Raw genomic sequence first — 27,820 nt, 5'->3', positions numbered from 1 at the left:
GCTACAAGCAAGACCTTTTTCCTCATGTCCTCTTGAAAATCTCTGCCCTTCAACTGGCAATTCTTCTCTAGCAGTATCCCCTTCTGTTTTTAGTTTATTTAAGCAAACTTATTATTTGGGTATGCTTCATGTAGCCATGGGGACCTGAAGCACTAGCTAGAAAGACATCTCAGTGTAAGGCATTCTTACACAATCATATATAGTACTTGCCTATCTCTTCTGTTTACAAGTTGTGTGTATACAGGAAAATGAGACTATATATACTATTTTATTTTTAATAACTGGTTAATCGTGGGTATCAAGATAAGAGATTGGTTACTCTGTTTTCTTTTTTCCTCTCTTCCATGATTGTTTACCTCTAATTTTGAAAATTCCACTTGTTAGTAATGAAAATTACAAAATGAGTAAGAAAGTAAACATACAATCATTATCAAATTATCAAAAATGTACAATCATTATCAAATTATTTGAGTTCTTTTTTCTAGATTTTGTCAGTTGGTGGAAAGAGAAGGTGTATTAGTCGATTTTCATACTGTGGATAAAGATATAGCCAAGACTGGGTGATTTATATGGGAAAAAGGGTTTATTGGACTTACAGTTCCAGTGGCTGGGGAAGCCTCACAATCATGGTGGAAGGCAAGGAGGAGCAAGTCACATCTTACATGGATGGTGGCAGGGAAAGAGAGCTTGTACAGGGAAACTCCCATTTTTAAAACCATCAGATCTCATGAGACTTGTTCACTATCACAAGAACAGCGCAGGAAAGCCTCTCCCCCATAATTCAGTCACCTCCCACTCTCCTCCTTCCATGACATGTGGGAATTGTGGGAGTTACCGTTCAAAATGAGATTTGGGTGAGGACACAGCCAAACCATATCAGAAGGCTAATAGGGAAGGAAGAATGAATGATGACATCAGGGTTTCTACTTTGACTGAGTAGATAGTGATGTGATTAGGTAAAATAGGAAATACTGGTGGTAGAACAAGTTTTAGTAGGGAATATAATGAATTCAGTTGGGGAATATGTAGATGTGATACACTTATAGGACAATCTAAATGTTAAGTTGATGTTCAGAAAAGAATTGTAAGCACATAGACATAGATTTGGGAATCATGGGCATGTGGGTAATAGTTGAAGCTGAGAGTCTTCATGAAACTAGTCAGGTCAAAAAATTGGTAAGTGAGACTTTCAAAAGAAGAGAGCTGAGGATGGAGTCCTGAAATGAACTGTAGACCATAAGAGATGAAAAACTAGCCCTCAAAATGGTGGGAATAACAAAAAGAAGAAGGCATGCAGAAGAAACAGTTCCCAGGAAATAGACAGTGTATGACTTTCTCTGCCTTTTGACTAAGGTGAAGTCAAAAGATAATGTCAGATGTCTCACATAGTTGAAGAGAACGAAAGACAGATGGAGTTGGTCATTAGAAAATTGCTTTTGATCACAGAAGTTTTAGCAGGATGTTGGAACACATTGGATTACAAAGTTAGAGGAGTGGATTCATTGTGGTTGAAAAAATGCAGATGACAGGATGCTTGGTAGTACAGAGAAGCAGAGAGAATGGTAATGGTAAAGGAGAGGTAGAATCCTTCAAAGGAATTTGTCATTTTGGGAAATTTAAGAATAGTCTTATCCAATGTAGACGGGTCAGTTAAGAATAGTAGGAGAAAGGGCAATGACTTGTGAAAGCAGATGTTATACTTATCACATCAGGACACACCTCAACTTGCTAAAAGAGTTATTGAGCTTGCTGTGAATATATACTGGTAGGCCATAGCTGGAAATTACCTAGTTAGTACTTAACTCTACTTTTATATTTTAACAGATTAAGGAATGATATTAGTGTTTTATAGTTCTCATGTGTTTGTGGTGTAATTATTTTTGGGGATTACATTTATTTCAACAGGTATTTCTTACGGACAAAGCAATAGTGACATTGAAGCCCTACATCAAGCTTATTCTCATATAGCACATTCATTGGGAGATGAAGATGAACAAAAAATTGAGAGTAACACAATAGAAGATACCAAGAGTTCAGTGAAAGGTCATCCTCAAGAAAGTGAAGAGCATTCAAAAAACATCTCTACTATGGAATCTGGTAAAAGCTTAGAGATGAGTTTTTCAATTATTTGATATTCTTTCTAAAGAGTTTTTAGTGTAATATAGTTAAAATACAATTTGCTGTAGTGATTTTTCCTCTGTCTCTGAGCTTAATTAAAGAGATTTTTTCAAATGACATATGGGAATTATTGGCTTAACTATAAAATTAGAGCTAAACACAAAATGGAATTTCAGTTTCGTTTCGTTTCTTTTCTTCTTTCTTTCTTTGTCTGTCTGTCTGTCTGTCTTGCTCTGTGACCCAGGCTGTAGTGCAGTGGTGCGATCTTGGCTCACTGCAGCCTCCGCCACCCAGGTTCAGGTGATTCTCCTGCCTCAGCCTCCCCAGTAGCTGGAATTACAGGCACCCACCACCATGCCCAGCTAATTTTTATATGTTTAATAGAGATGGGGTTTCACCATGTTGGTTAGGCTAGTCTTGAACTCCTGACCTAGGGTGATCATCCTGCCTCAACCTCCCAAAGTGCTGGGATTTCAGGCATGAGCCACCGCGCCCAGCCCAATTTCTTTTCTAACATGCCTTGACCAAATTAAGAAGTCACTTAAAAGGACATTTTTTACTCTTTTGAAAGTATATATATTAAAGTTGTATTTTGTTAGAGAACAGTATTTCCGGATCAACCAAACATGTACATAGCATATATGTATGTGTGTGTGTGTGTGTGTGTGTGTGTGTGTGTGTGCGCGCGCGCGCACGTGCGTGCACATGTGCACACGTGCACAAGCGTGTGTAAAGATATTTTTTGATATATATATTTGATATTGATATTTGAGATATTTGATATTTCATAAGAAAGGAAGTTTTCCTGGTGTAAGGAAACTTAAGATGGAAAACAGGTTTGTTTCATGTATCATTTTGTTAACTATGTCAGAGAAAATATAATTTTGGTGGTATTACACATGTAAATTAAGCAGTCTACATAACATCTTTTTGTTTCTACTTCTTTGTCCCCCTTAGATCTGCCCACAGTAGAGGAGCTAATGAAACCTATCAGAATAGATTCATTTGGGGTCAGTGGTTTTGATTTACAAGCTGTCAGGTATGAATTTTTTTGTTTATTGTTTTGTCTTTGGAAACTTTTAGTCATTTGTTCTATGTAATCTTTCCTAGTGAATGATTGATGACTAATATTACCTTGCAAGAGTCTGCCTGTGAGTTATCCTCTCTTCTTTTTATATTGTCCTCACTCAATTCATCAAAATTCTAGTGCTAAATGAAAAAATAAACAGATTCTATAAAAAAGTTTCTGCCACTAAATAGTCGTAAAGGTTTTCACTGAAAAATAGTCTCTCTTCAGCTTTAATAGTGCTGGAACAGTTCATTCACGATGAGGGAAAAAGTGAATTTTATTCTGTTTATGAGTCATAGATTTGCTTCTTTATATACCAGTTAGTTTTGACCTAGTCACAGACTGGCCATCATCTCACTGGCTGAGTTTTGTAGCCGCAAGAGAAATGGGCCTCATTAAAATGCTTCAGGTCCAATACAGTTTAGTGGAACTATGTGTGACCCACTGTCATTCTTCAGCCTGGAGTAATACGTCACAGTAACCTTGTCATAGACAGTGTTGTTTTTAATGTAGCAATGAAATATCATGTCCAGTCTCTCACATGATCCTCATAACAAGTAGGGAAGGTGCCTTTAAGCCCATAATTCAAGAAATGAAACTGAGTTAAATTCAATTTACTGGTAGATAACAGCTAACGTTTATCACATTTACTTTGGGTAGATACTTTACATGTATCATTTCATTTAACCTTACAGCAACTCCATGGGTTATAGTCCATTATTATTCCTATTTCCGAGACAAGACGACTGAAACCTAAGAGGCTGAGATAAAGCTATTGCCTAAGGTCATATAGCTGTGGACCAGGAACATGGGCCATCCATGTACCTAACCACTTATATTGTCAGGTCTTTGATCTCCGTAAAATACTTCTGTGAAATAGCCTGTCATCCATTCATGTTCTCATTTATTTGTGTCTTCAGTATACATGTTTTGAGCCCCCTTTGTACACTATATCCTCATGATGTAAATCCACATGTGGTGATTTCTTGGCCTTGTTTCTATGTTTGTGCTAGTTGAGAAAAAAAATTATGCAGTGTACCTATGCAACAATCTTGCATGTTCTTCACATGTACCCCAAAACATGAAATGCAATTTTAAAAAAATGTAGTGAACCTTACGCTAAAATTCATTTACTTGAATGCTAAGTCTAGTAGTCTTCCTTTGATCTGTAATGCTAATTAGTATTTTTAAAGGAAATATTGTGCCAACTCATCATTGCTGTTTGGGGGTATGTTAGTGATAACTAAAGAGATTTTCTTACACTTCTTGTATCTTATCTTTGTTTTTATAGGTAAAACCATTTTAGTAGTAGGAATTCTAAAACAGATTTTTACATTTGTGTTTAAAAGCTGAAAGCAGTTATACTTATATTACAGGTATAACGGTAATCATATATGATAGAAATCAAGAAATATGACCTTTAGTACACATACCTAAAAAGTTTTTAGTAGCTATTGAGTAGATGATCCTAGCTGCTGTAACAGAATCCTTGAAATCTTAGTAGCTTAACATCATCAAAAATGTATTTCTTGCTCACATCACTATCCTTCGTGGGTCATTGGGGTTGGATTGGGGCTCTGCTTCACACGGTCGTTTAGGACCCCAGGCTGGTTCTGTCATCAACATACAGTTTTAAGATTTTTACGACATCATCCAACCAGTCAGTAAGGAAAGAAAGAGAATGGTTTTATACCCTTTCTTTTAACTGCCTTAACACAGAAGTTGCATATCACTTCAGCTCACATTCCATTGGTAAGAACCAGCACGTCTAGCTAACGACATCCAAAGAGGCTGTGAAATGTGTTTTGTTTCAGTGGGAAGAAAGAAAAATAAATGAGTTTGATCAGTATCTAGTCAGTCTCTGCCAGGATATACTATTCTAATAAAAAAAATATTGATTTCACTCTTCATACACAGACCCACTTATCCTCTTCCCCAACCAGCCAGCCCCAAGTCCCATTCAGGACTGTGCGAATCTGAAAGGCTAGAATTTCCAGGTGAAGTACAGTCCTCTCTATCAGGTTTGAGTATGGCTCCTCATTGTCTGCCAATGGGAGATAATGACAAAGTTATATACTTCCTTACCCCCTTCCCAATGTATAATTGTGGAACTGCAGTAGATATGCCCTTTCCACAAGGAAAAGTATGAAGAAAATATAGCAACCAATGTTGCAACTTTGAGAACCACTGGAAAGACCTTGTAAAGGGCTCCTACCTTGGGAATAGGGATTTTCCTTGATTTGGTTATTACTCTGTTAAGAAGGGACTACCTTAAGTCAGTTATTCCATATAGCCCCTCGTTCCATTCCTTGGAAGATTTGTCTTGTATGTTATCACCATTGGCTGGCTATAACTGAAGTGAATTTTAGGTTGAGGGGTATGCCCGTCTTGGGGGATACACTCCTTTCTCAATCCACTTCCTGCCTATAGGTAGCTTTAAGTTTCCCAGTCACTGGCTTTTGGGTTTCTTTTTTTTCTATTTTTTTATTTTAAACAGGGTTCTGGTTTCTTTGACATTATATTCTTTCAGAAAGTTTAGTAACCTAGTTATCTCTTTGGTCCCAGTGAATGCCATGTGCCAGTAACCAGACTTAAAGTTCTTTGCTACCCAGAATCTATAAGGAACTTAAGCAAATTTACAAGCAAAAAAACAACCTCATTTAAAAGTGGGCAAGGACACGAACAGACGTTTCTCAAAAGAAGACATGTGCATCCAACAAGCATTCAAAAAAATGCTCAGCATCACTAATCATTAGGGAAATACAAATTGAAATCATAGTGCTATGCTATCTCACACAGGTCAGAATAGCTATTATTAAAAAGAAAAAAAAATGCTGAGGAGTTTACGGAGAAAAGGGAACATTTATACGCTGCTGGTGGGAATGTAAAATAGTAACCATTGTGGGAAGCAGTTTGGTGATTTCTCAGATAACTTAATTACTTCTCAACCAGCAATCTGATCATTGGATATATACCAAAAGGAATGTAAATTGTTCTACCATAAAGACATATGCATGCATATGTTCATTGCAGCACTGTTCACAATAGCAAAGACATGGAATCAACCTAAATGTCCATCAGTGGTAGATTGGATAAAGAAAGTATGATACATATACTCCATGGAATACTATCAGCCTTAAAAAAGAATGAGATCACATCCTTCGCAGCAGCATGGAGGGAGCTAGAGGCTGTTATCCTAATCAAGCGAATGCAGGAACAGAAAACCAAATACTCTATGTTCTTATAAGTGAGAGCTAAGCATTGAGTACATATGGACACAAAGATGAGAACAACAGACCCTGGATCCTACTTGAGAGGTTGAGAGGAGGGTGAAGATTGAAAAACTACCTATTGGATACTTGCTTATTACCTGGGTAATGAAATAGTTTGTACATCAAACCCCCATGCCATGCAGTTTACAGTACATGTATCCCTGAACCTAGAATAAAAGTTAAAAAAAAAAAGTTTTTTGCTAGACAGAGGGCTTAAATCTGCTTTATTCTTTGATTGCTTGTTCCTCAGTTTCTTTTTTTTTTTCCTGTGTTTATTTGCAGTTCTCTGATATTTGGGGAAACAACCATAAGTATGAAGATGACACTTAATATGATCTTTGCTAAGGGACTGGGTCTCTCACTTTTCAACCAAGAAGTCTCACGAAATCTTGCTTTCTCAGCATTTATAAATGCTGAGTCTACAGCCCGAGTCTATACAGAGAGTGAACCCATTTCTAGAGTTTCTAGATTCCTTCTGTTCTCTTTAAATTCTGCTTACAAACCAGCTTATTCTTTCTTGAGCTTGTCAGTTTTTTTGGTAATATCTTGTCAAAAGAAGCTAACAGTAGCCAGCACTTAATAACTCCTTGTTCTTTCCAGTCATATCACTTAGTACTCCATGGTCAGCAGGCATGTGCTCTACCTTATGACAGTTTAGCAGTTTTTTGCCACTATAAAACATAGACTGCCATCTCTCCAGACTCTAGTTATCAGTTTCCTGCCACCCAAAACCTGACCTAAGCCATTAACAAATAAGCTGGGTTCTTGGCATTTCAGCTCTCACATTCTAAAGGGACTAACTAGTAAATGGTCCCATTTAGATGCAAGATGGCAAGGAAATATAGTTTACTTGGTACCCTGCAAGAATGAGAAAGTTTTGATTAGCATCTAGCTACTGTGAAGAAGGAAAGAACTGTTCTATTTCTGATGATTCCAGCTACTTTTGAAGCTTCCAACAGTTACCAAGAAGCCAATCTAAATTATATGAAAATGGTAGCCTCTTAAACGTTTCTCTAATCTTGTTTTATAAATTATAAAATCAAATGGCCTAATTGACACATGATTAAATATTTTAATACCAGCAGTTCCCATATTTTTGGAGCCCCTGTAGTTTGCCAATATTTAACCAAGTTTAAAACATTTCCTTAAGTTGTAACTTCCAGATTTTTAACATCTAATTGTCTGAATTGTTATAAGTGCTTTTTTTTAATAAGTAGGGGTTATCTTTATTTTTTTACTGATTAAATAAGATATTATGTTTATAAGATCTTAAAATTTAGAACGATATTCACCATTTAGGAGGAGTAGTGGTACTTTTTTTTTTTTTAGGTCTTTCCAAATTTTTTTAAATTATATTTTAAGTTCCATAAAGAGCCCACTTAAATGTTTTAAACCACAAAAATGATTTTATTTTCAAAGCCTGGTGATTTTTCTTTTTACATTAAAATGTTTTCTATACTGATTAAATGTATGCTTTTTAGTATTTATACTTTATGCCTCCTTGACATAAATTATGATTACTTCTTTAGTTTCTTCTAGAAATGTTTAAAATGTTTTTCTTATTTCAAATGCATGTCAACTATATAAGAAAATGTAGATACGAGATATATTACAAAAAGTTCACTTAAAATTTATATTGTATTTTTCTTAAATAAAGGAGTCTCAGTCTTGTTTGCTTTGGCCTTTCTCTGAAATAAATCTCAACATCACCTATGTAATCCTTTGCATTATACTGCATTGAAATAATTATCTGAAATTAAACAGTTATACTGAGTATACTCTGTTAACCAAAATTATAAATAATATATTTAACATCAGAAACTTAATTAAATAGTTAACAACTCATATCTATATATATTGTGCATGTGCATGTGTGTGTACACACGTTACTGATATTTGAAGAGTTGTACATAGGGTTCATTATCTGTGTCCTGTTTTGTTTTATAGCTCTGAGAAAGTGGCTGAAAGTAAAGAAACTGAATTTGTTAGCTCTTTACCCCTGAAGATGAACCCAAATATTATATCTCAAGACTCACAAAATATAAACCATTTTTTTGACAAAAATGATGAGAATGTGATTTTACAAAAGACCACAAATGAGAGTATGGAGAACAGCTGTCCAAGAGTAACTGCCACAGAAGAACATGTTGATAAAATGTACCTTGATATTTTGAGGAAAAAAATATCTGTTAATTCCTCATCATTATCTCAGGATGACAGAATTAGTAAAGTAAGTACTTATAAATTGATTTGAGATGCTGAGAACTGAAGTTATGTAAAGTTACAAGTACTGTTGGTAGGTATGTGCTTTTTAAACTATGGCATCGATTATATACTAACCTCCACAGTAGATCTTGGATATTTGTGAGTCTTGTTTATTACAATCCTAGCCAGTCCCCAAATTCAAAAATACCACCATAACATTAGCTTTCTTTTAGAAGCCATTCTTTATACATTTCTTCCTTTCTTTCAGTGAATATAGTCCAGAATTTGAATAGGACAAGAAAAAGTTTATTCTTCATTTAGTATGCACTATTCAGTCTTTCCAGTCATTTGTATTGTAAGTTGACATTTTATATGAATGCTATTAACACCTGTGAAGAAATTTACATTTTACTGATTCTTTTTCCTGTATTCTTGATCTCTCCTGCTTTATAGCTGCCATGATTCAGACATTCTACTTGCATATTATAATTTTGAATTATGTATCTAAGTCGTCTCCAGTTCTTTGTGGAATAAGTCAAAGTATTAATAATTTTTTTAAAGCATCTTGAGAAGTTCAGATAAAAAATTAGATAAGATTTTATGTCATTTCAAAATATGTTCTTTCTTTCTGCTGTGTTCATTCCAGTAATTAAACATCTTGGTTTTTGGCAAGCTAATTTTGCTTTATTATTTTGCTTTAGTTTGTCTCTATGCTAACTTTAAGGGTTTGCCTCAAAATGCTAAAATTCGAATGCATTAGACTTCAAGAACTTTAATAGTTTGCCTTTTACAAACTACATTATTTGATAATCGTTGTTTTGCCATCTGTTAAATATTCATTTACAACAGTAAAGTTTATTTAGATACTAAAGAGCTTTTGCTTGTTGTGTACAGGCTTACAGATCTCAACTTAGTTCTGAAGAAGAAGGGGCTGTAATGGGTAAACCAGTACCATACAAGAAGGCCAGAAGTGCACCTCCTTTACTTAAAAGGAAACCCCAGAAAGGATTGTATGCATCAGTTAGGAGCTCAGGCTATGGCAAACCCAGTTCACCACTCAAGATGTTTTCTACTCTTGAAAAGAAAACTTCAGAGGACACTATGAAAAGCAGAAACCTGAGATCCATTCCCACCTCCAATCAACCTAGGAAAAAAGGTAATCATATACTCTTTTCATAATAGAATTCTGTGCATTTAGTATATTATTTTACTTTGTTTCCATGGAAGAGAATTAATCTTAAGGTACTACATTTCATTTGTAAGATGCAATTTACAGGAGGCAACAGGGCCTGACACAGGGTGGTGGCAGTAGAAGTGATGAAAAATGGTTAGATGAGGTTATATGTAGAAGGTAGAACCAAAAATTTGAAGAATTGGTTTTGGGTTGTTAAGATTTTTGGCCCAAGCAACTGGAAGAATGGAGTTATACTCAGGTGGAATGGGGAAAGCTGTGATTGAGTATATTTGACAGTTGGGGAGAGTCTGGGAGTTTCATTTTTGAGATGATAGTTTTGAGCTATCTATTTAACATGCAAGCAGAAGTGACAAGGAGGCAGTCATATATAAAAGTCTGGAGTTCGGGAGGGAAATAATGGACTATAGATGATACCATTTGGGAGTTGCTGAAATCTGACTGAGCATACCAAGAGACTGATGGAAAAGAGCAAGCCAAGGCCTGAGGCCCCTGAGCATGCTAACCTGAAGCAGTCAGGCGAAAGAGGAGGAACCTGCAAAGGAAACAGTGAGGTTGGAAGAAACCTGACAGCTTATGGAATCCTGAAAACTAAGTGAAGAAAGTATATTGAGAAGGACTGCTCTGTCATTTGCTGCTGAGAGATTAAGAAAGATTGTTAGGACTGAGAACTGCCCTTTGGGTTTAGCAAGAACGAAGTGATCAGTAAAATGGACAAGTAGTTTCCATGGAGAAGTGACTGTAAAAGGCAAATTAAATGGGAGTAAGTGGGAATAGAAGGAGTGGAATGCTGCTTCAAGTTATAGACCATGCCGCAGAAAGCTGTTGTAAAAGGCAGCAAAATAATAGACCAGTAGCTGACAAGGGAGGTGAGACAAAAAGCATTTTTGCTTTGCTTTGTTTTATGAAATAAATGATCGTTTTGTTTGTATGATATTAAGACAGATTTGATCGAAAAATAACTGACAATGTATGAGAGTGAGGGAAGAATTTCTGGAGCAATGTTTTGAGTAGAGAAACTGTAATGGGATCTGGTGCACAGTGGAAGAAGAAGGGTTGACATTAGACAGGAACATGGCTACTTCCTGCATTCTAGGAACTGTGGAGGCAGATAGGAAGGGAGAGTGTATGATGGCAGGTGGATAGATGTGCTAAGGAGAGAATGTGGATGCTTTTTGTGATAGCTTCAGTTTTATCTGAGAAATGGAAAGCAGTATCATTCATTAGATGGGAGTGAGGATTAAGCAGAGGTATTTTAGAGCTTACAAGGTAAAAGAGAAGATTGAAAGTAGCCATCTAAGAGAATTAGACTGTCAGGAACCAAGAGACTCTAATTAAAAGTTAGTGATCATGAATTTAAATTTAAATAACAAGTTATTTAACAAGTTAAATAACCAACTTGTTTAAGCAACTGTACTTGGTAAAACAGTTGGGTTTACCAAGAAATATGTTTTTCACCAAGTGAAGCTGATCATGTGTGTAAGTGATTAATATGGTTGACCATGGAATTCAAGTTGAGCAATGAAGGAAGAAAGGGCATCAGGGGAGAGTGATACAAGGTGCAACAGGTACGATCCATCGACTGTGAGTCCTAACAGCGTCAAAGGATTGTTGAAATCTGGGTACCAGAGGATGTGAGGGGGGGAGATAGAGATGATAATCAGAGGAAGTGATTACATTAGGGGATGAGACTGGGGGGGTGTTTACATTACTGACAATAGTCTAGGAAACACCTGGAGTGTGTGGATGGGAATGAGTAACTGAAATGGAAAGAAAGGAACCAAAAGCCAGGGAGTTGAAAGAATTACCTATGAGTATATTGAAATTACCAAGAATGAAAACAGTGGTAATGTCACAGTGAGTGAAAAAGAAATGAGAGGAATCATGAGGAGGTTGCTAGATGAAGAAAGTAACATTTTTATGAGTAAAATGAAATAATATTCTTAAACTCATTTTTCATATTTTAAAATTGTACAGCATTTTTATATAGCATTTTTAACATCCAATAAAACACATTACTAAAATTTATAGTGCAGTATAATGATGGATCATAAATGTTTTTATATTGAACTACTTTTTCTCATTAGACTGTCTACTAAGTATGATGCTTTTCATCTGTTTTTTTATTGAAGAATTGCCCAGAGCAGTTTTAGTTTTATTCAGAAGAACTGTAATTCCTTTGGGATAGTTGTTACTTGTCAAAGATTGAGTTCTCCAGGAAGCAGAGTTTGAGATGAGATTAGTGCTAGAAAGTATACAGCATGCAGTTAAAATTAAAATCAACATTGCTTAGGATGAAGAAAAGCCCAGCTACTGAAACTTAACCCAATATAAGGCATCTTTTCTTTTATGTATCAGAGTCTAGAGATAGGCAGTTCATGGCTGGAAAGCTCATGCAAAGAACCAGATTCCTTTTTCTTTCCTGATGCAAAATCCTTAGTATGTGACTTCTGTCTTCATTGTCACAATGGCTACTCCACCTCCAGACCCTGTGCATGAGGTACGGTGAAAGGTAAAAGATAGATGCCTGTCAAATCATGAACTTCGTAATCGGGAAAGTTTTTGCATCCATCTTAATGACCTTTGATCTTGTAGCCATCAGTTGCATGTAGTTCAGGGGGTCGAGTATGTTTAACTATGTACCTTGCTGCTCAGGACAGAATTAGATCTTTGTTAATAGTAAGGAAGAGAAGGTTGGCAATTAGCAGTACCAGCCATGTGGTGGTTTTCCTTTTTAGTTTTGATTAATTTTCTTTGGCTCTAACTTCTGTTTTTATTTTTAGACTAAATATTTTTGTGTGTGTGAAAGGAACACTTGCTTATTATTTAAAATTCAAAAACACAGAAAAGTAAAAGAAGAAAGCAATAATTTAGCCAGAAACAACTGGTGTTACACTAGTGAGCAGATTCCATAGATCTCGCTATGTATATATTTATATAATGGAAATGCAAATGAATCGATGGAAGGAGAGAAGCGGACATGTATAAATGGACAAAATATTTTGTAAGAATGAGATCACACTTTACAGGTTCTTTTAAAATAGAGTATTAGATCTAGGTTTACTTATATCCGTAAGAAGAAAAAGAAATTTCATCCTAAGAAGTGGTATATATGAAAAGATCCCTTTAAGAAAAGAAATTATGAAAAACACTCAAAGGTCGCCATAACTGTAGTGTTGTTTTCTTTACCGCATTTTTCAATTTTAGTCATTAGCAATCTATTCCTTCCCTTCTGTGGAATATAAAGTATATTATATCCACTACTTATGTGCCTCCTATTCATTTTTATTTTATTTTTACACTTTAAGTTCTGGGGTACATGTGCAGATCATGCAGGTTTGTTACATAGTATACATGTGCCATGGTAGTGGTTTGCTGCATCCATCACCCCATCATCTATGTTAGGTATTTCTCCTAATGCTATCCCTCCCCAATCCCCCCACCCCCTGCAATTCCTCCCCTAGCCCTTAAGATATATTTAGTATATTCTCTCCTACAACCTTAATATCCCTCAGCTTTTAGATTTAGTTCTTGGTTCTCATTATTAAAGAGACTGAATGCCTTTCACCTGTCTCTTGGACATAGTTTCTCCATTCTGGAATTATTTTGATTGGTTTCTGTTTTGACTGACTTTTCTTAATGCATTGCTTTTTCAAGAAAGTTTCATGGGTTTCAAATTCTGCAGTGTCCTCGTGTTAAAATTTCATAGTGAAGCAAATGTTCTTTCGTGTGTAAAAGAAAATCCTGTTTGTGTATCAAGTAATTACTTGATACTTTAATCATTTGAGAGAGAATTCAATATTAAAAATTCAAGAAGGAAGAATTCTGGTATAAAAGGACAGGCAGACTACAACTATGAATAAGAACATGTGATAGGTTGAGTATTACGTATCCAAAATGCCTGGGACCCGAAGTGTTTCAAATTTCAGATTTCCTTGGATTTTGGAATATTTGCATTATATTTACCAGTTAAGCATCTCCAATCCAAAAATTCAAAATCTTAAACGTTCCTATAAGCATTTTTCTATGAGCATCCTGTCAACACTCAAAAAATTTCAGATTTTAGAGGAGTTCAGATTTTGGAGTTTCTGATCTGGGATGTTCCACCTGTACTAGCTGCCTCATCCTTAGGAGAATCATGTGCTAGCAGATCACACCCCATTCATTTAACTCCAATGATTTGGAAGGTTTAAAAGCCTGTTCTTACAATGACTGAAAACAGTCTTCATGAATACTGTTAGAAATTTTTCCAGAAAACTTACATCCGTCTAATTAAATATGATTATAACTCTATAAGAAAAACCTTCACATAACCTGGAAAAATAATTGAAATGAAATCTTTTGATGAGGGATTGTTGGTAATCTGTTTTTTCTTTTGACTATTCTATATTTTCCAAATCTTTAATAATCATGTATAACATTTGTAATTAAAAAATAAACTCTACATTTAAAATGTTAGCATCTTGAATAAAATATTTTAAATATGTAAATTTTGAAGTTCTTAAGTTATCTCTAAAGCAATCAGATAATGTTTATTGAACTTTCAACTCAGGGCCTGTAGTATTTGAATATGGAGCTTAGGATTCCTTCTAGATATTCTTCTTAAACATTGTTTATTATTAACTGAATAATATATAGGATTATTTATTTGAGAAATCACAGGTTACCCTAAAAGCTGACAGTTGGAACAGAATATGTATTAATCACAGTTTTTTCTAATTTAATATATATTGCCAGGTTTTTATTAATCTTAAAATCAGATTTAGATTAACAGTTATAAAATCCTCTATGAAATTTCTGTTATTCCATTGATACTATATCGTGATATACATTGTTTATTAAAAATGTGCTCTGAAAGCACACTTAATCTGCATCAAAATGTTTCATAAAGTTATCAGCTGCTCCTTGATTTGTCATTTAGAAATTTTGATTGACTATTGCTATGAGCATTTAACAGAAGAATTTGTTTAAAAGTAATAAACTCTGAAAGTTATCCCTATTTACATTCTCACATTTATTTAGCTCCATTTGTCATTTGACATGATTCTTGGGTTAATTAGCCATCTGTGTTAAATTTAGGAGAATGTTGATTATGGGGTGGCAATAGTTCTGAATGCCATCAGGTATCATAGTGAAACAGTGAAACAGCTGTATTATAGTGTAGTCCATCAGCCTATTTTGAGATCCTCATTTTTTGTTTCCACTGTATTTGTAGTTATTCGACACAATTGATGAGTAAACATTTAACTTTACATTTGTGGTGCATTTATAATTGTTTGTACCATTTAGAAATCTTATCTGGAACAAAACTCATCAAGCCTGCAGCTTTGGATAAACCAGCTCTCAAAACTGAAAGTTGCCTGGCTACTCCTCAGAAGTTTGAAGATCCCACAGAAACTGATTTCTGTATTCAACTTCATACGGTAAGTATTAAATTCAAAGTTAATAATCATAATGTTTTTATGTTCAAAATTATATTAAAACTAAATTATAAATAATATAAGCATTTGAAATGTCTTTTTCTTCAAGTGATACTGTAATCACTCTTACTGAACAGTTATTGATTTTCTTATATAACCGAACATTATTAACTATGTCCTTTTCATTTCTTTTTTTTAACCACCTGTGTTCAAATCTTACACATAAGTCTACTATAATGAAGTAATACTTCTTCTTGAAAGGATTTCTTAGGTTACTGTGGTGAGAACAAGGAGAAGGAATTACTTATGTTTAAAAGAGTACATGAAGCAGAGGAAAAATGGAGGGGTGCACAAGCCCTAATTGAGCAAATTAAAGTCACATTCTCAGAAAAAGAGAAAGAACTAGAAAATAAGTTAGAAGAATTAAAGAAACAACAGGAAAAAGAACTCTTCAAATTGAATCAAGATAATTATATTCTTCAAGCCAAGGTACTAGCCACATTGTTCTGTTTTTCTTTATATTTATTTAAAAAAAAACAAACAAACTTGTACTACCTGCTAAATACACTGTCATCCTTGGTTACTAGAGGTGTTTGACCTAATATATTTGCTGTATAAAAATATAGACAGGGTTCCAAGAGTGATTCCTTACATGAGAGCCTAAATTTTGAACCTTGGGGAGAAAATTAAGTTTAAATTGGCTCATTTTGATGCTTTTCTTCTATTAGCAGTCCTTTTTTTAAAAAAATCAGTTAGTTCATTCTGACCTTCAAAGAAATCAAAGTTTGAATAAGAACTGCTATAGAAGGTATAGACCCAGAGAATGACACTGTATAGCATTTGTGAGTTACTTTACTCACCCAAAACCATCAGCACAAAACAGCAATTTGCAGATTTAAATGTAGTTATGTCACATTCCAACGTGTTCAGTATTATAATACAGCTTTGGATCCAATAGGAGTTTTCTCTTATTCTTTTTCACTTCTCATGTTATTTCCTTCCTCAAATAAAACAAGTTTTGCATTTTATCAAAGTTAAGCAGCTTTGAAGAAACAAACAAAAAACAAAGGTGGTTACATTTCGGAGAAGCAGCTGATCCTGTCACTGGAGAAAAATTGAAGCAAATCCAAAAAGAAATACAAGAACAGGAGACACTTCTTCAAGGATATCAACAGGTATGGCAATTCTTAAGCACATGGCAAATTTACTCTTGATCTTTTATTTATAAAAATAAGCCAGGCTGGGTGTGGTAGCTCATGCTTGTAATCCCAGCACTTTGGGAGGATGAGGCAGGCGGATCACCCAAGGTCAGGAGTTCACCAGCCTGGCCAACATGGTGAAATCCTATCTCTACTAAAAATAAAAATAAAAAAATTAACTGGGCATGGTGGAGCACACCTGTCATCCCAGCTACTCAGGAGGCTGAGGCAGGAGAATCACTTGAACCTAGAAGGCAGTGGTTGCAGTAAGCCGAGTTCACATCACAGCACTCCAGCCTGGGTGACATCGTGAGACTCCATCTCAAAAAAAATAAAGCATATTAAAATATTTCTGTGCTTATTTAACAGATAATGAGAAATCTGGCGAATACTAGGGAGTAATAATTTGACTAATCTATATATTGCTTATGAGCAGAATTAAACATTAAGAGTATGGGTACTGGATTGGAAAAATCTGGTTTTGAGTATTAGCTCTACCACTTGCTGTGTGCCTTGGGTATCACTTAACCTTTCTAATCCAGTTTCTTCATCTGTGAAGTGGGGTTAATATAGAGGATCCCCAACTTCCAGTGGTTTAACCTAACAAAGTTTTAACTTTTATGATGGGCTTATCAGGATGTAACCTCATCATAAGTTTTACTTACTATTTTTCAACTTTACAGTGGGTTCATCAGGGTATTAAGTGCATTTTCAACTTAGAATATTTTTTACTTACTTTGGGCTTAATGGAATATAGCCGTTTGAGGGGCAAGCAAGTTGAGGAGCATCTGTACACTCTTAGTGCGGCACACAGCAATCAGTCAATGAGTGTTACCTGTTGTTATTTTTAATAGTCAATTTCTTAGAAATTTGTCCTATCTTAGTTTTCTATAATGCTCTTCAGTAGATAATATTGATGGATTTTGTTACTATATTCAGAAATATGATCTGAAATTAATTGCTAACGCCCTGAGGGTGAAAAAATTTTGAATTTAATGCAAGAAGATCTGTGCGTCCTACAGAGGCAGATGTTTGCAATGTGTGATGGCATCTTGGTGTTGCTAGCCTGACAGCCAGGACAGGTGTAGCTATCTTCATCATAAAACTTTATCTTTGTTGTGTGCCTCCCACACCCATTTTTTCTTATTTCTCTCCCTTCTTGTCTTTCATTATATTCTTCTCTTTTGACAACTAAAACTTGAACCTTGAGCCTTAGTAACAGGCATTATCACCCAGGGACATCAGCAAAACTATTGCCACATCAGCGATTACAATGTTTGTTGTAACTGAATTGGAATGATTTTGCAGGACCCACTGCCCTCAGTTACTGGGAACCATTCAAACTCTTCTGCCAGTTTGATCTTGCCATTAAAATACAGTGGTTTTAAATAAAATTTAACAGACCCATAAGTGTGCCAACCAACCCCTCCAACAAAGACAACACAAAATTTATACGTCTAAATAGTAGAGGATGTTCACTAATTCTGCAGGTATTTAAGCACAGGCTGTCTATCAGGCACAATTCCAGACATGGTGAAACAGTCTATCATTTGCATGAGATCCTCAAAAGTCCTTGATCTGATTTTTAATTTTAAAGAGGTTAATAAGCCAGGGAGGGCATCTAAGTGCAGATTGGCACCTTCTTTTCTCCCTCTGGTCTCAACTAGTTGAGTCACTCTTTAGCTCAAGCCTGTGATGTACTGGATCTGTCCTCTGTTCTGCCTTGTCCTGACAACTTTCAGAAACACCAGTCTTTAACGCCCTGGTTAAGGTCAGTATCAGATAAAAGCATGAACACCCCTAAGTACATCTGATTGTCTCATCACTAGAAGCCAGACCTGCAGAATCTTCTCCAGGAGTGATTTTTTTTTTCCCCTCTCTCAGACCAGAAACAGAAAAGAATGTAAAGGGTTTCACTGGGCCTTTCCACCAGTGTCCACACAGTCAGGATGTAGTGATTTCTTCAGCCACTCTCCCACTTAACACTTACAAAATGCAGTGCATTAAATTGACCTTAGGCCCTTTGGCTTTGGGAATTTTTGCAAATTAATTTTTCAAGTAGGCATTTTAAACATTCTGGAAAGAACTGTTTTTAGACACCAAGTTTTCTTCTGAGACAATATAAAAAGTTTAAGAAAGATTTACATACTCAAAAATTAAAGAAACTTAAAAGGCCATTTAAAGGATTACTGTATTATGAGCACATATAATGTGTAAGTACTGATGACTTTTAACTAAAATGCAATTCTCTGTTTTTAAAAAGGAAAATGAACGATTATATAATCAAGTAAAAGATCTCCAAGAACAAAACAAGAAAAATGAGGAGCGAATGTTTAAGGAAAATCAGAGTTTATTCAGCGAGGTAGCTTCCTTAAAGTAAGTCCTTTTGAAGTTCTTAAAACCAAATATACTTAGACTGTGTCTAAGCATGTTCTTACTATGTTAATAATATATTTGTTTTTACTTAGACATAGTAAAACTTTATTTTTATTTGTACACTCATTTCCAGTTTATATATTTAATATTCAGTGGATTTTTCTTTTGGTGTTAGATGGCTAGCACATACTTTATACTATTTTCAGCATATTCATATTTGAATTTATATGAATTTATGTTCATAAGTGATTTAAATATCAGTTTCAAACAATTGAATATACAGTATTCCTCTTCATTATTCATTAAGAATGAGATAATTTACCATTTCCCAAGGAACCACGTGATTTATAATCCTAAAATAGAAAGGTCATACAGTATCACTTAGGATCTTAGGTCAGGTTCCGTAGAAGCAGAGCTTGAGATAGTGTAGGTCCTTGTAGAGATGATACGCTGAAGGCTAACACTCAAGAGAAGGGAGCAGGGGAAGCAGGGTAGGGGAGGTACAGGGAGGGCAGGTAATGATCTCAGCTGGAGACTGGCCTCATTCTCCTCCCACCAAGAAGCTCTGGAGAATAGATTGTACCAGAGTTGGTTCCTGCTTGAGGCATGGAGGCAGCCTCCGTCACTGGCTGGAGTATACCATGGAAGGGTGTGGGGGCTGCCCTTTATGCCAGGGTACAGGGACTGCTGTTTAAAGGAGCACTTGTGAGTTCTTCTTAGCCAGCACTCATCACAGCAGGATAATGGAGCACCAGCACCTACTTAGGAATCATATTTCAAACTATAAGGTGTTTCGGATGTTACTGCTTCCAACTTTAACATATTAAGTGAAAAGGCCAAGCCCATGAACATGGACAAGCTGGGATATTGTCTTCTTTTAGAAAATGACCACTATTTGTATATCCTTTTATATAAACACCTTATTGCTCACAAAGGACTGTTACCAGAAATTTCTTTGACCCATGAATATCATGAATGTTAACCAAATTTATTTATATACTTCTCCCCTTTTCTTTTTTGAGACAGAGTCTACTCTGTTGCCCAGGATGGAGTGCAGTGGCGGGATCTCAGGTCATTGCAACCTCCGCCTTTCTGGTTCAAGTGATTCTCCTGCTCAGCTTCCCTAGTAGCTGGGACTACAGATGCATGTCACCACACCCGGCTAATTTTTATATTTTTAGTAGAGACGGGGTTTCACCATGTTGGCCAGGCTGGTCTTAAACTCCTGACTTCAAGTGATCTGCCTGCCTCGGCCTCCCAAAGAGGCACCATACCCGGCCACTTCTCCCCCTTTTTTTGGTTATATAACCTAGGGGCCTGAGAGGCAAGGCTGCTAAAAATATCTCATACTGATCTTTCATGCAAAATAGAAAAAGGCACACTTGGTAGCAGACAAAGCCAGCAGCTTCACAGGTTACCAAACAGAGAGCACCATTGTATGTGTATATTTACATATATATATATACACACACACACAGACAATTGTGAGAGGCAACATATATGTACATATTGCCTCTCTATAGATATACACTATATATGTATAGTGTATATATACACACCATATATACACACACACACCTGTGTATGGTGTATGTGTGTGTGTGTGTGTGTGTGTGTGTAGTGTACAGAGAGAAGCAATATGTACATATATGTATCTCCTCTTTCTTCTGGTAGGTTGGTAAATGTAGCCCCAGGCCACGTGTGATAATCTGCACGGTTGTAATGCATGAATACATTTACTTCTGCTTTGTTTTCCCAGAAGCTTCAGTAAAGTTATTTTAAAATATCTTACATTACTTGGCTTCTAAAAGAAGATCTATCCCAGGATCCAAAACTGAAGCTCTAAGTTAGCTTTCAGAATGAAATAAATGGTTTCTTTAATATATTAGGGTTAGATAATCTTCTATGGAATCTGAAACTCCATGTATATTATCTCTGGAATAACAGGAAAATTGAATCTAAGGTCCAAATATTAGGCTGTGTTTGGTTTTGTTTGTTTCCATGTATGAGACTGGCAGCTCTCAGAGAAGATTCTAAAACAATATGATAAGGAGTATGTTAACAACCCCACAGGAAAAATCCAGCACATCTTTGTGGGCCATAAATTTTTTTTCTTTGAGAATTGGGAAGAAATATTTGTATATTATAAATAAACCAATAATCTTAAGTTTCAGTTCTTTTAGAATAAGCATTTCCCTTAAAGTGTATTTCTCTTTTAGTATACTAGTATGTTAATCTTTAGATTAAATAAAAATTTTACCTTCATTTTTGCATATAGTTTCAATGTATGTTAGTTTTTAATTTTTAAGAATTAAATATTTTCTACTGAAAGTAACACCTGGTAAGAAAGAAAAACAACTTTTTATTTTCAAAATAAATCAGAGAACAGATGCACAAAAGTCGTTTTCTGTCTCAAGTAGTTGAAGATTCAGAGCCCACCAGAAACCAGAATTTTACAGATCTGTTAGCAGAACTACGGATGGCACAGGTAAGTTGCATAAGGATTTTAATATTAGGGATAATAAAGGTTTTTTTTAAATAAAAATCCCCATGTTAATTTACAAAAACTGTAAGTTTCATGCTATTTAAAAATTAGGGAGAAATAGATTAGCATGTAGTGTACACATGTAGTATAGAGGAAACGATACAATACTGGTTTTAGATGTCATTGTCTTTATGATTCAGCCTCATCAGGCGTTTATCACATTTAATCAGGCTTATTTATCATGGAGCCATATCAGAGGCATGATTTTATTTAGCACATGTATAACTTATTTCAAACAAATTCCTTATTCAAAAGCATGCAGCCTAAATAGTGTAATTTGGAGATAATTGTTTACTTTTAAAAGTTAGTAGCTTTCTACCTGTCTTCTGAAGTAGACTGTGCCCTTCTGGAGAGCAGAGACTGGATCTTACAAGTATTTATATCCCACATATTTAACATAAAGTTGAAATGCAGTGCTGCTTCATCTTTTTTATGTTTATTAAATCGTATTATAAAGAATATGGCCTAGAGTTTTCTAACACAGTATTTATCAATAAGAGGAGTCTGGGAATTTAGGGCAGGATAGTTCTATTTTAAGCAGTAGTAATTCATACACTGCATGCTTTTTACTGTCCCAGGAACTACGTGTTCATAATACCCAACAGTCATTGTAAAAGTTAAAACCACTCTGCCACATTTCCAAACATGGCCTGTAGATGACAGTTACTTCTTCCCACCCCACCCTTTGAGAATCATAGCACTAAACTAAAAAGCCCTCCCAATATATCAATATATTTCAATGATTATGTAAATTAGAAAAATTTCAGTTACTTTTTAATAAGAAATTTACCACACAAAGTTAGGTTACATAGAAATAGATATTAAACGTTAATAAACGTTTAATAGGGTTTTGTAGTATATAAAATGCAGCTTTACATATGAATCCATTATAGGGAATTTCCTTTGGATGCATATGTATAGCTAGGAAGATAGGTAGAAAGGTGAATGAATGATTGGATGACACCCTTTCCACCCCCGCCATCAGTGGACCTCAAAAATTAGCAAGCTAAAACAAATTAATATTACCATATTTTATGAAGGCTTGGGGGAACAAAGTAAGGTTTCAAGCACAGCGTTAGCATTAGTTTCAAAGGCTGTTGTTTTTACCTTTTAAAAGTTCTGTTTTGAACATATTTTAATGACAGAAAAATTGAAAACTACCACTAACAACACCAAAAGATACTGGAAAAAAATATTAAATACCTTGTAAGTGGATAACCATGTTCTCAAGAAAGTAAGGGAAATTTTTAGGAGCCAAAAGAAAGGAGGGATAAAAAAACAGCCATGAGTTTAATAACCAAGAGGCCTGAACTATTTTGCTTGTTAGTTTTTGTTTTGTATTCGTTTTTGTTTTGTTTTGTGATGGAGTTTCACTTTTGTTGCCCAGGCTGTAGTGCAGTGGTGTGATATCTGCCTACCACATCCTCTGCCTCCCGGGTTGAAGAGATTCTCCTGCCTCAGCCTTCTGAGTAGCTGGGATTACAGGCATGCACCACCACACCCAGCTAATTTTGTATTTTTAGTAGAAACAGGGTTTCTCCATCATGGTCAGGCTGGTCTTGAACTCCTGATCTCAGGTGATCTGCTCGCCTAGGCCTCCCAAAGTACTGGGATTGCAGGTATGACCCACCGCACCAGCCTGAGGCCTGAGCTTTAACAGCAAAGTGTAGACGGGATACCCTTAACGGACCACATCTTTCACTAAAATCGTGGATTAGGAAAAAAGAAGCTGAGATGTCAAGAAAGCTTTTCTGTCTTAACTTGGTCTTTGGGTGGGGAGAGAAAACAAGTCTCCTCTGCACGTACTTTACTGATTTTTCAATGTAAGTATTACCTCTTCTGCCACATTTGTGTTTAGTATTTGAATTGACACTACCTTGCAATGCTCAAACTAAAAAAAATAACAAACAGTAGTTCTGAGTCAGTGATAACCTCTGGTGGATTTAGAAGAAACAAATGCAAAACATTCTTAGAGGTATACACCTTTTAACCCAGCTCACACAATATTCCCACAGATAAAATCCAGCTGATGATCTATCTGCTCACAGTGCAAAATTACAAAATCTAGAGAAACAGCCCACCATCAACAGGCAAGAGTTGCTTCAGCAGGATTAGAACCCCAATAGAATTATTGAATAGAGTCTATAAAATAAATAGACTTAAAGTGCTTAAATACACTAAATAAATGAGAAAATATGCAAAAAGAACAAAACAGGCCAGGCAAATTCAAAATAACATTAAACAGAGCTTTGGGAATGAAATATAATGCCGGAAATTAAGAAGTAAGTAGAATTAAATAGGTGATCATAAACAACTAAGAAAAACATTAAACTGAAAGAAGCAATTTAAGGGAACTCGGAGTGAAACAGAAAAATAGAAAAATGCAAAATATCAGAAATGAGATGCCCTAATGCATATTTAAATATTTTTAATAGGTAATGGCTGAGGATTCTCTAGAAGTGATAAAAGATGAATTCTCAAATTTAGGAAGCACAGTAAGTCCCACTCAACATAAATAAGTAAAAATCCACATCTACTCCCATCATGATGAAGCTGCCAAAGTCAAGGGAAGCCTAAAAGAAATCGGGGGTCGTGGGGAGAAAGGTGTTAGTTTAAGATAATAGTAAAAATTATTTGGGAAGTTTTTTATGCTCATACTGCAAGACAATGTATACATACCTTTATTTTCATTTACTTTGGTACTCTTAAATAGTTTTAGAGCAAAAATTATACTGGGACAAATCTCCAAAATAATCTTGTCAAGTATATTTGTGTATAGTCTACCTAACACCTTAAAAATTAGTACCAATTGGTATATTCTTAAAATGTCAGTTGGTTTTAAAGTATGGTGGAAGTGTAATAAAAAGTAAGTTCCTGAGCCCTTTCCTTTAGTATCCCAGGGTTGGGAGGAGAATGGGGCTGACTTCAACTCATTTATTCAGAAAGCCTTTATTGAACACCTGCCATGCACCAGGCACTCATCCAAGCATTGGAAATACAGTAGGTAAATAAGACAGACACAGATTTTGCTCACCAGAAACATATGTTCTAGAGAAGAAGACAGACAACAGATACACAAATAATTACAGATAGATGTGCTTTGAAGAAAATGAAAATAGAGAATAATGAATGATGAGTTAGAGGTAAGGCAGCATTTAAAGTGTTGACAGGAAAGCTCTCTGTGAGAAAGAGATGTTTGAGTTGAGAGCTGATGAAGAGAAACAGCCAACTGTGCAAAGATTGAGACTTCAAGCCTGGGGAAAGAGCAAATGCAAAAGCCTGAGTTTGTTACCTTCCAGAAGCCAGAGGCCTTTGAAGCGTATGTAGGTAAAAACAAAAGTGGCAGAGGCTTCTCTGAATGTCTGCATAGTAACTTGGGAGAGAGGAAAAGTACTTGCTAGCCAAAAACCTCTGGCCCACAGGTTTAACATGGGGCATACTTGGCTTTCTTGAAGGTGGGCGTTTTCTGTCCCTAGAAATATACAAGCCTAGAGTGGATATCCATGTAAGCATTGATTGCATAATTGAACTCAAGATGTTTACAGTTCTTTGAATTCTAAAATACTGTAATTCCATGAAGTAGACACTGATAGAGAACATTTCTAAATTGATAGAACTAATTAAGCAAAAGGTTTTTGCAGAAAGAGCATTCAGCAACTTTTAGATCAGTGTTAGTTTCAGTGCTCTTCTGAAAGGACATCTACAGAAGATTAAACAATGAAATGATGCAGTTAAATCCATGGTGCAGCTAGAAACTAAGACTATACAATGCTTTACAAATGCTCTTATTTTCGACGAGTGAATTTTAAATTGTAAAACAGTTTGTAAGAACTTGTCATTTTGAAACTTAAATACCAAGTTGACTGCTGTCGAGTCTAGTAGTTTCATAAGTTCAGTTTAGTGTGCATTTATCTAATATATGCCATGCACTTATTGCCATAAAGTAAAAAGGTAATATTAATCAGTCTTGGTCCCCATAGAGCCTTCCGCCTAATAAAGAGAAGAGGTTATACATGAATCACTGTCATATGAAACAGTAATAAATGCCATACCAGAGGTACAGCTGAAGTTTGTGGGAGACAGAAGAGGGAGTGATCAGGAATAGCTTAGCTTAATTTGAACTGAGCTTTGAAAGATAGTATGATTTTTGTCAAGCAGAAGAATGGAGCACAACACTTGGATCTATCGAGAGTAGTATGGAATGTAGTGCATATTGAGAATTCCATTTTTATTTTTTGATGTCCCAAGCATTTTTTACACATTTATGATACAAAGTTTGGCGAAATGAAATCCTGCTTTCATGTAAATAGACAATACGTCAGGTAGTGGTGAGTGCTGTGAGAAAAAAATGAAACTGTGCCTGCGGGCCAGGATGGGGCTTGCTATTTCAGATAGGGTGGTCAGGATGACCTTCTGGGGCTTCATGTAAGCAGAAATCATGATAAAGTGAAGGACGAAACTACCTGGCTATCTGGGCCCCAGAGCACTTCAAACAGAAGAGACAGTGCAGACTCACTGAGGTAGGAGTGTTCAAAGAACAGCAAGGAGGTCTTCGGCTAGAGTGAAATGGGTAGGGATTTATAGAAGAGGTGATCAGTCATGGATAAAGCTGTGTTACATGACACTAAAGGGTGAGCAGAAATCCTGATGAAGTGAAAGAGGAAACTCCCTGGCTATCTGGGCCCAGAACACTGCAAACAGAAGAGACAGTGCAGACTCACTGAGGTAGGAGTGTTCAAAGAACAGTAAGGAGATCTTCAGCTAGAGTGAAATGGGTAGGGATTTATAGAAGAGGTGATCAGTCATGGGTAAGACTGGGTTATATGACACTAAAGGTTATAGTAAGGACTTTGGGATAACCCTGCAAGGAGCCAGCAGAGTTTTGTTTTTTGTTTGTTTTGTTTTGTCTTGTCTTGTTTGGCTTTATGTTCTAGGATACATGTGCTGAATGTGCAGGTTTGTTCCATAGTATACATGTTCCATGGTGGTTTGCTGCACCTATCAACATATCATGTAGGTTTTAAGTCCCACACACATTAGGTATTTGTCCTAAGGTTCCTCCTCCCCTTGTTCCCCAAGCCCCAACAGGCCCCCATGTGTGATGTTCCCCTTTCTGTGTCCAGGTTTTCTCACTGTTCAGCTCCCACTCATGAGTGAGAACATGCAGTGTTTGTTTTCTGTTCTTGTATTAGTTTGTTGAGGATGATGATTTCCAGCTTCATCCATATCCCTGCAAAGGACATGAACTCATTCTTTTTTATGGCTGCATAGTATTCCATGGTGTATATGTGCAACATTTTCTCTTTCCAGTCTATCATTGATAGGCATTTGGGTTGATTCCAAGTCTTTGCTATTGTAAACAGTGCTACAGTGCTGCAATAAACATACACGTGCATGTGTCTTTGTAGTAGATGACTTATAATTCTTTGGGTATATAACCAGTAATGGGCTTGCTGGGTTAAATGGTATTTCTAGTTCTAGATCCTTGGGAAATTACCGCAGTGTCTTCCACAATGGTCGAACTAATTTACATTCTCACTAACAATGTAAAAACATTCCTATTTCTCCATATCTCACTGGCATCTATTGTTTCCAGACCTTTTAATGATAGCCATTCTAATGGCATGAGATGGTATCTCATTGTGGTTTTTATTTGCATTTCTCTAATGACCAATGATGCTGAGCTTTATTTCATGTGTTTGTTGGTTGCATAAATGTCTTCTTTTGAGAAGAATCTGTCCATATCCTTCACCTACTTTTTGATAGGTGGGTTGGTTGGTTGGTTTTTTGGTTTTTGTTTTTGTTTTTTTTTTAATTTGTTTAAGTTCCTTGTAGATTCTGGATATTAGCCCTTTGTCAGATGGATAGATTGCAAAAATTTTCTCCCATTCTGTTGATTGCCTGTTCGCTCTGATGATAGTTTGTTTTGCTGAGCAGAAAAGCTCTTTAGTTTAATTAGATCCTATTTGTCAATTTTGGCTTTTGTTGCAATAGCTTTTGGTGTTTTAGTCATGAAGTCTTTGCTCATGCCTGTGTCCTAAATGGTATTGCCTAGGTTTTCTTCTAGGGTTTTCATGGTTTTCAGGTCTTAGGTTTAAGTCTTTAATCCATCTTGAGTTTTGTACAAGGTGTAAGGAAGGGGTCCAGTTTCTGTTTTCTGCATATGGCTAGCCAGTTTTCCCAGCACCATTTATTAAATAGGGAATTATTTCTCCATTGCTTATTTTTGTCAGTTTTGTCAAAAATAAGTGGTTATAGATATATGGTTATAGATATGTGGTGTTATTTCTGAGGCCTCTGTTCTGTTCCATTGGTCTGTGTGTCTGTTTTGGGACCAATACCATGCTGTTTTAGTTACCATAGGCTTGTAGTATAGTTTGAAGTCCGGTAGCATGATGCCTCTAGCTTTGTTCTTTTTGCTTAG

At 35.8% G+C, this 27,820-nt stretch overlaps 1 protein-coding gene across 15 annotated transcripts in view; it reads left to right on the top strand.

Annotated features, from left to right (window-relative positions):
* CEP162 (centrosomal protein 162) overlaps nt 1-27,820 on the top strand; it is a 116,883-nt gene that overhangs the window by 30,951 nt on the left and 58,112 nt on the right. For 10 of the 15 annotated variants that reach the window (XR_004741909.3, XM_035296242.3, XM_078369709.1 and 7 more), the window contains 10 exons: nt 1,906-2,097; nt 3,076-3,157; nt 8,407-8,689; nt 9,559-9,820; nt 15,146-15,279; nt 15,538-15,765; nt 16,311-16,451; nt 18,739-18,851; nt 21,234-21,339; nt 23,832-23,891. Coding sequence is in view for 14 of the 15 variants with exons in the window: in XM_035296242.3 (XP_035152133.1) it covers nt 1,906-2,097; nt 3,076-3,157; nt 8,407-8,689; nt 9,559-9,820; nt 15,146-15,279; nt 15,538-15,765; nt 16,311-16,451; nt 18,739-18,851; nt 21,234-21,339; nt 23,832-23,891 (1,601 nt within the window). In the remaining variant the exon portion in view is untranslated. The remainder of the gene's footprint in view (nt 1-1,905; nt 2,098-3,075; nt 3,158-8,406; nt 8,690-9,558; nt 9,821-15,145; nt 15,280-15,537; nt 15,766-16,310; nt 16,452-18,738; nt 18,852-21,233; nt 21,340-23,831; nt 23,892-27,820) is intronic. The other 5 variants (XM_078369707.1, XM_054254219.2, XM_078369705.1 and 2 more) reach the window with 1 other exon arrangement.

The sequence above is a fragment of the Callithrix jacchus genome, chromosome 4, assembly GCF_049354715.1.
Source record: "Callithrix jacchus isolate 240 chromosome 4, calJac240_pri, whole genome shotgun sequence".
NCBI lineage: Eukaryota > Metazoa > Chordata > Mammalia > Primates > Cebidae > Callithrix > Callithrix jacchus.
The sequence above is the reverse complement of the archived record's forward strand: the minus strand, read 5'-3'. Positions and strand labels throughout refer to the sequence as shown.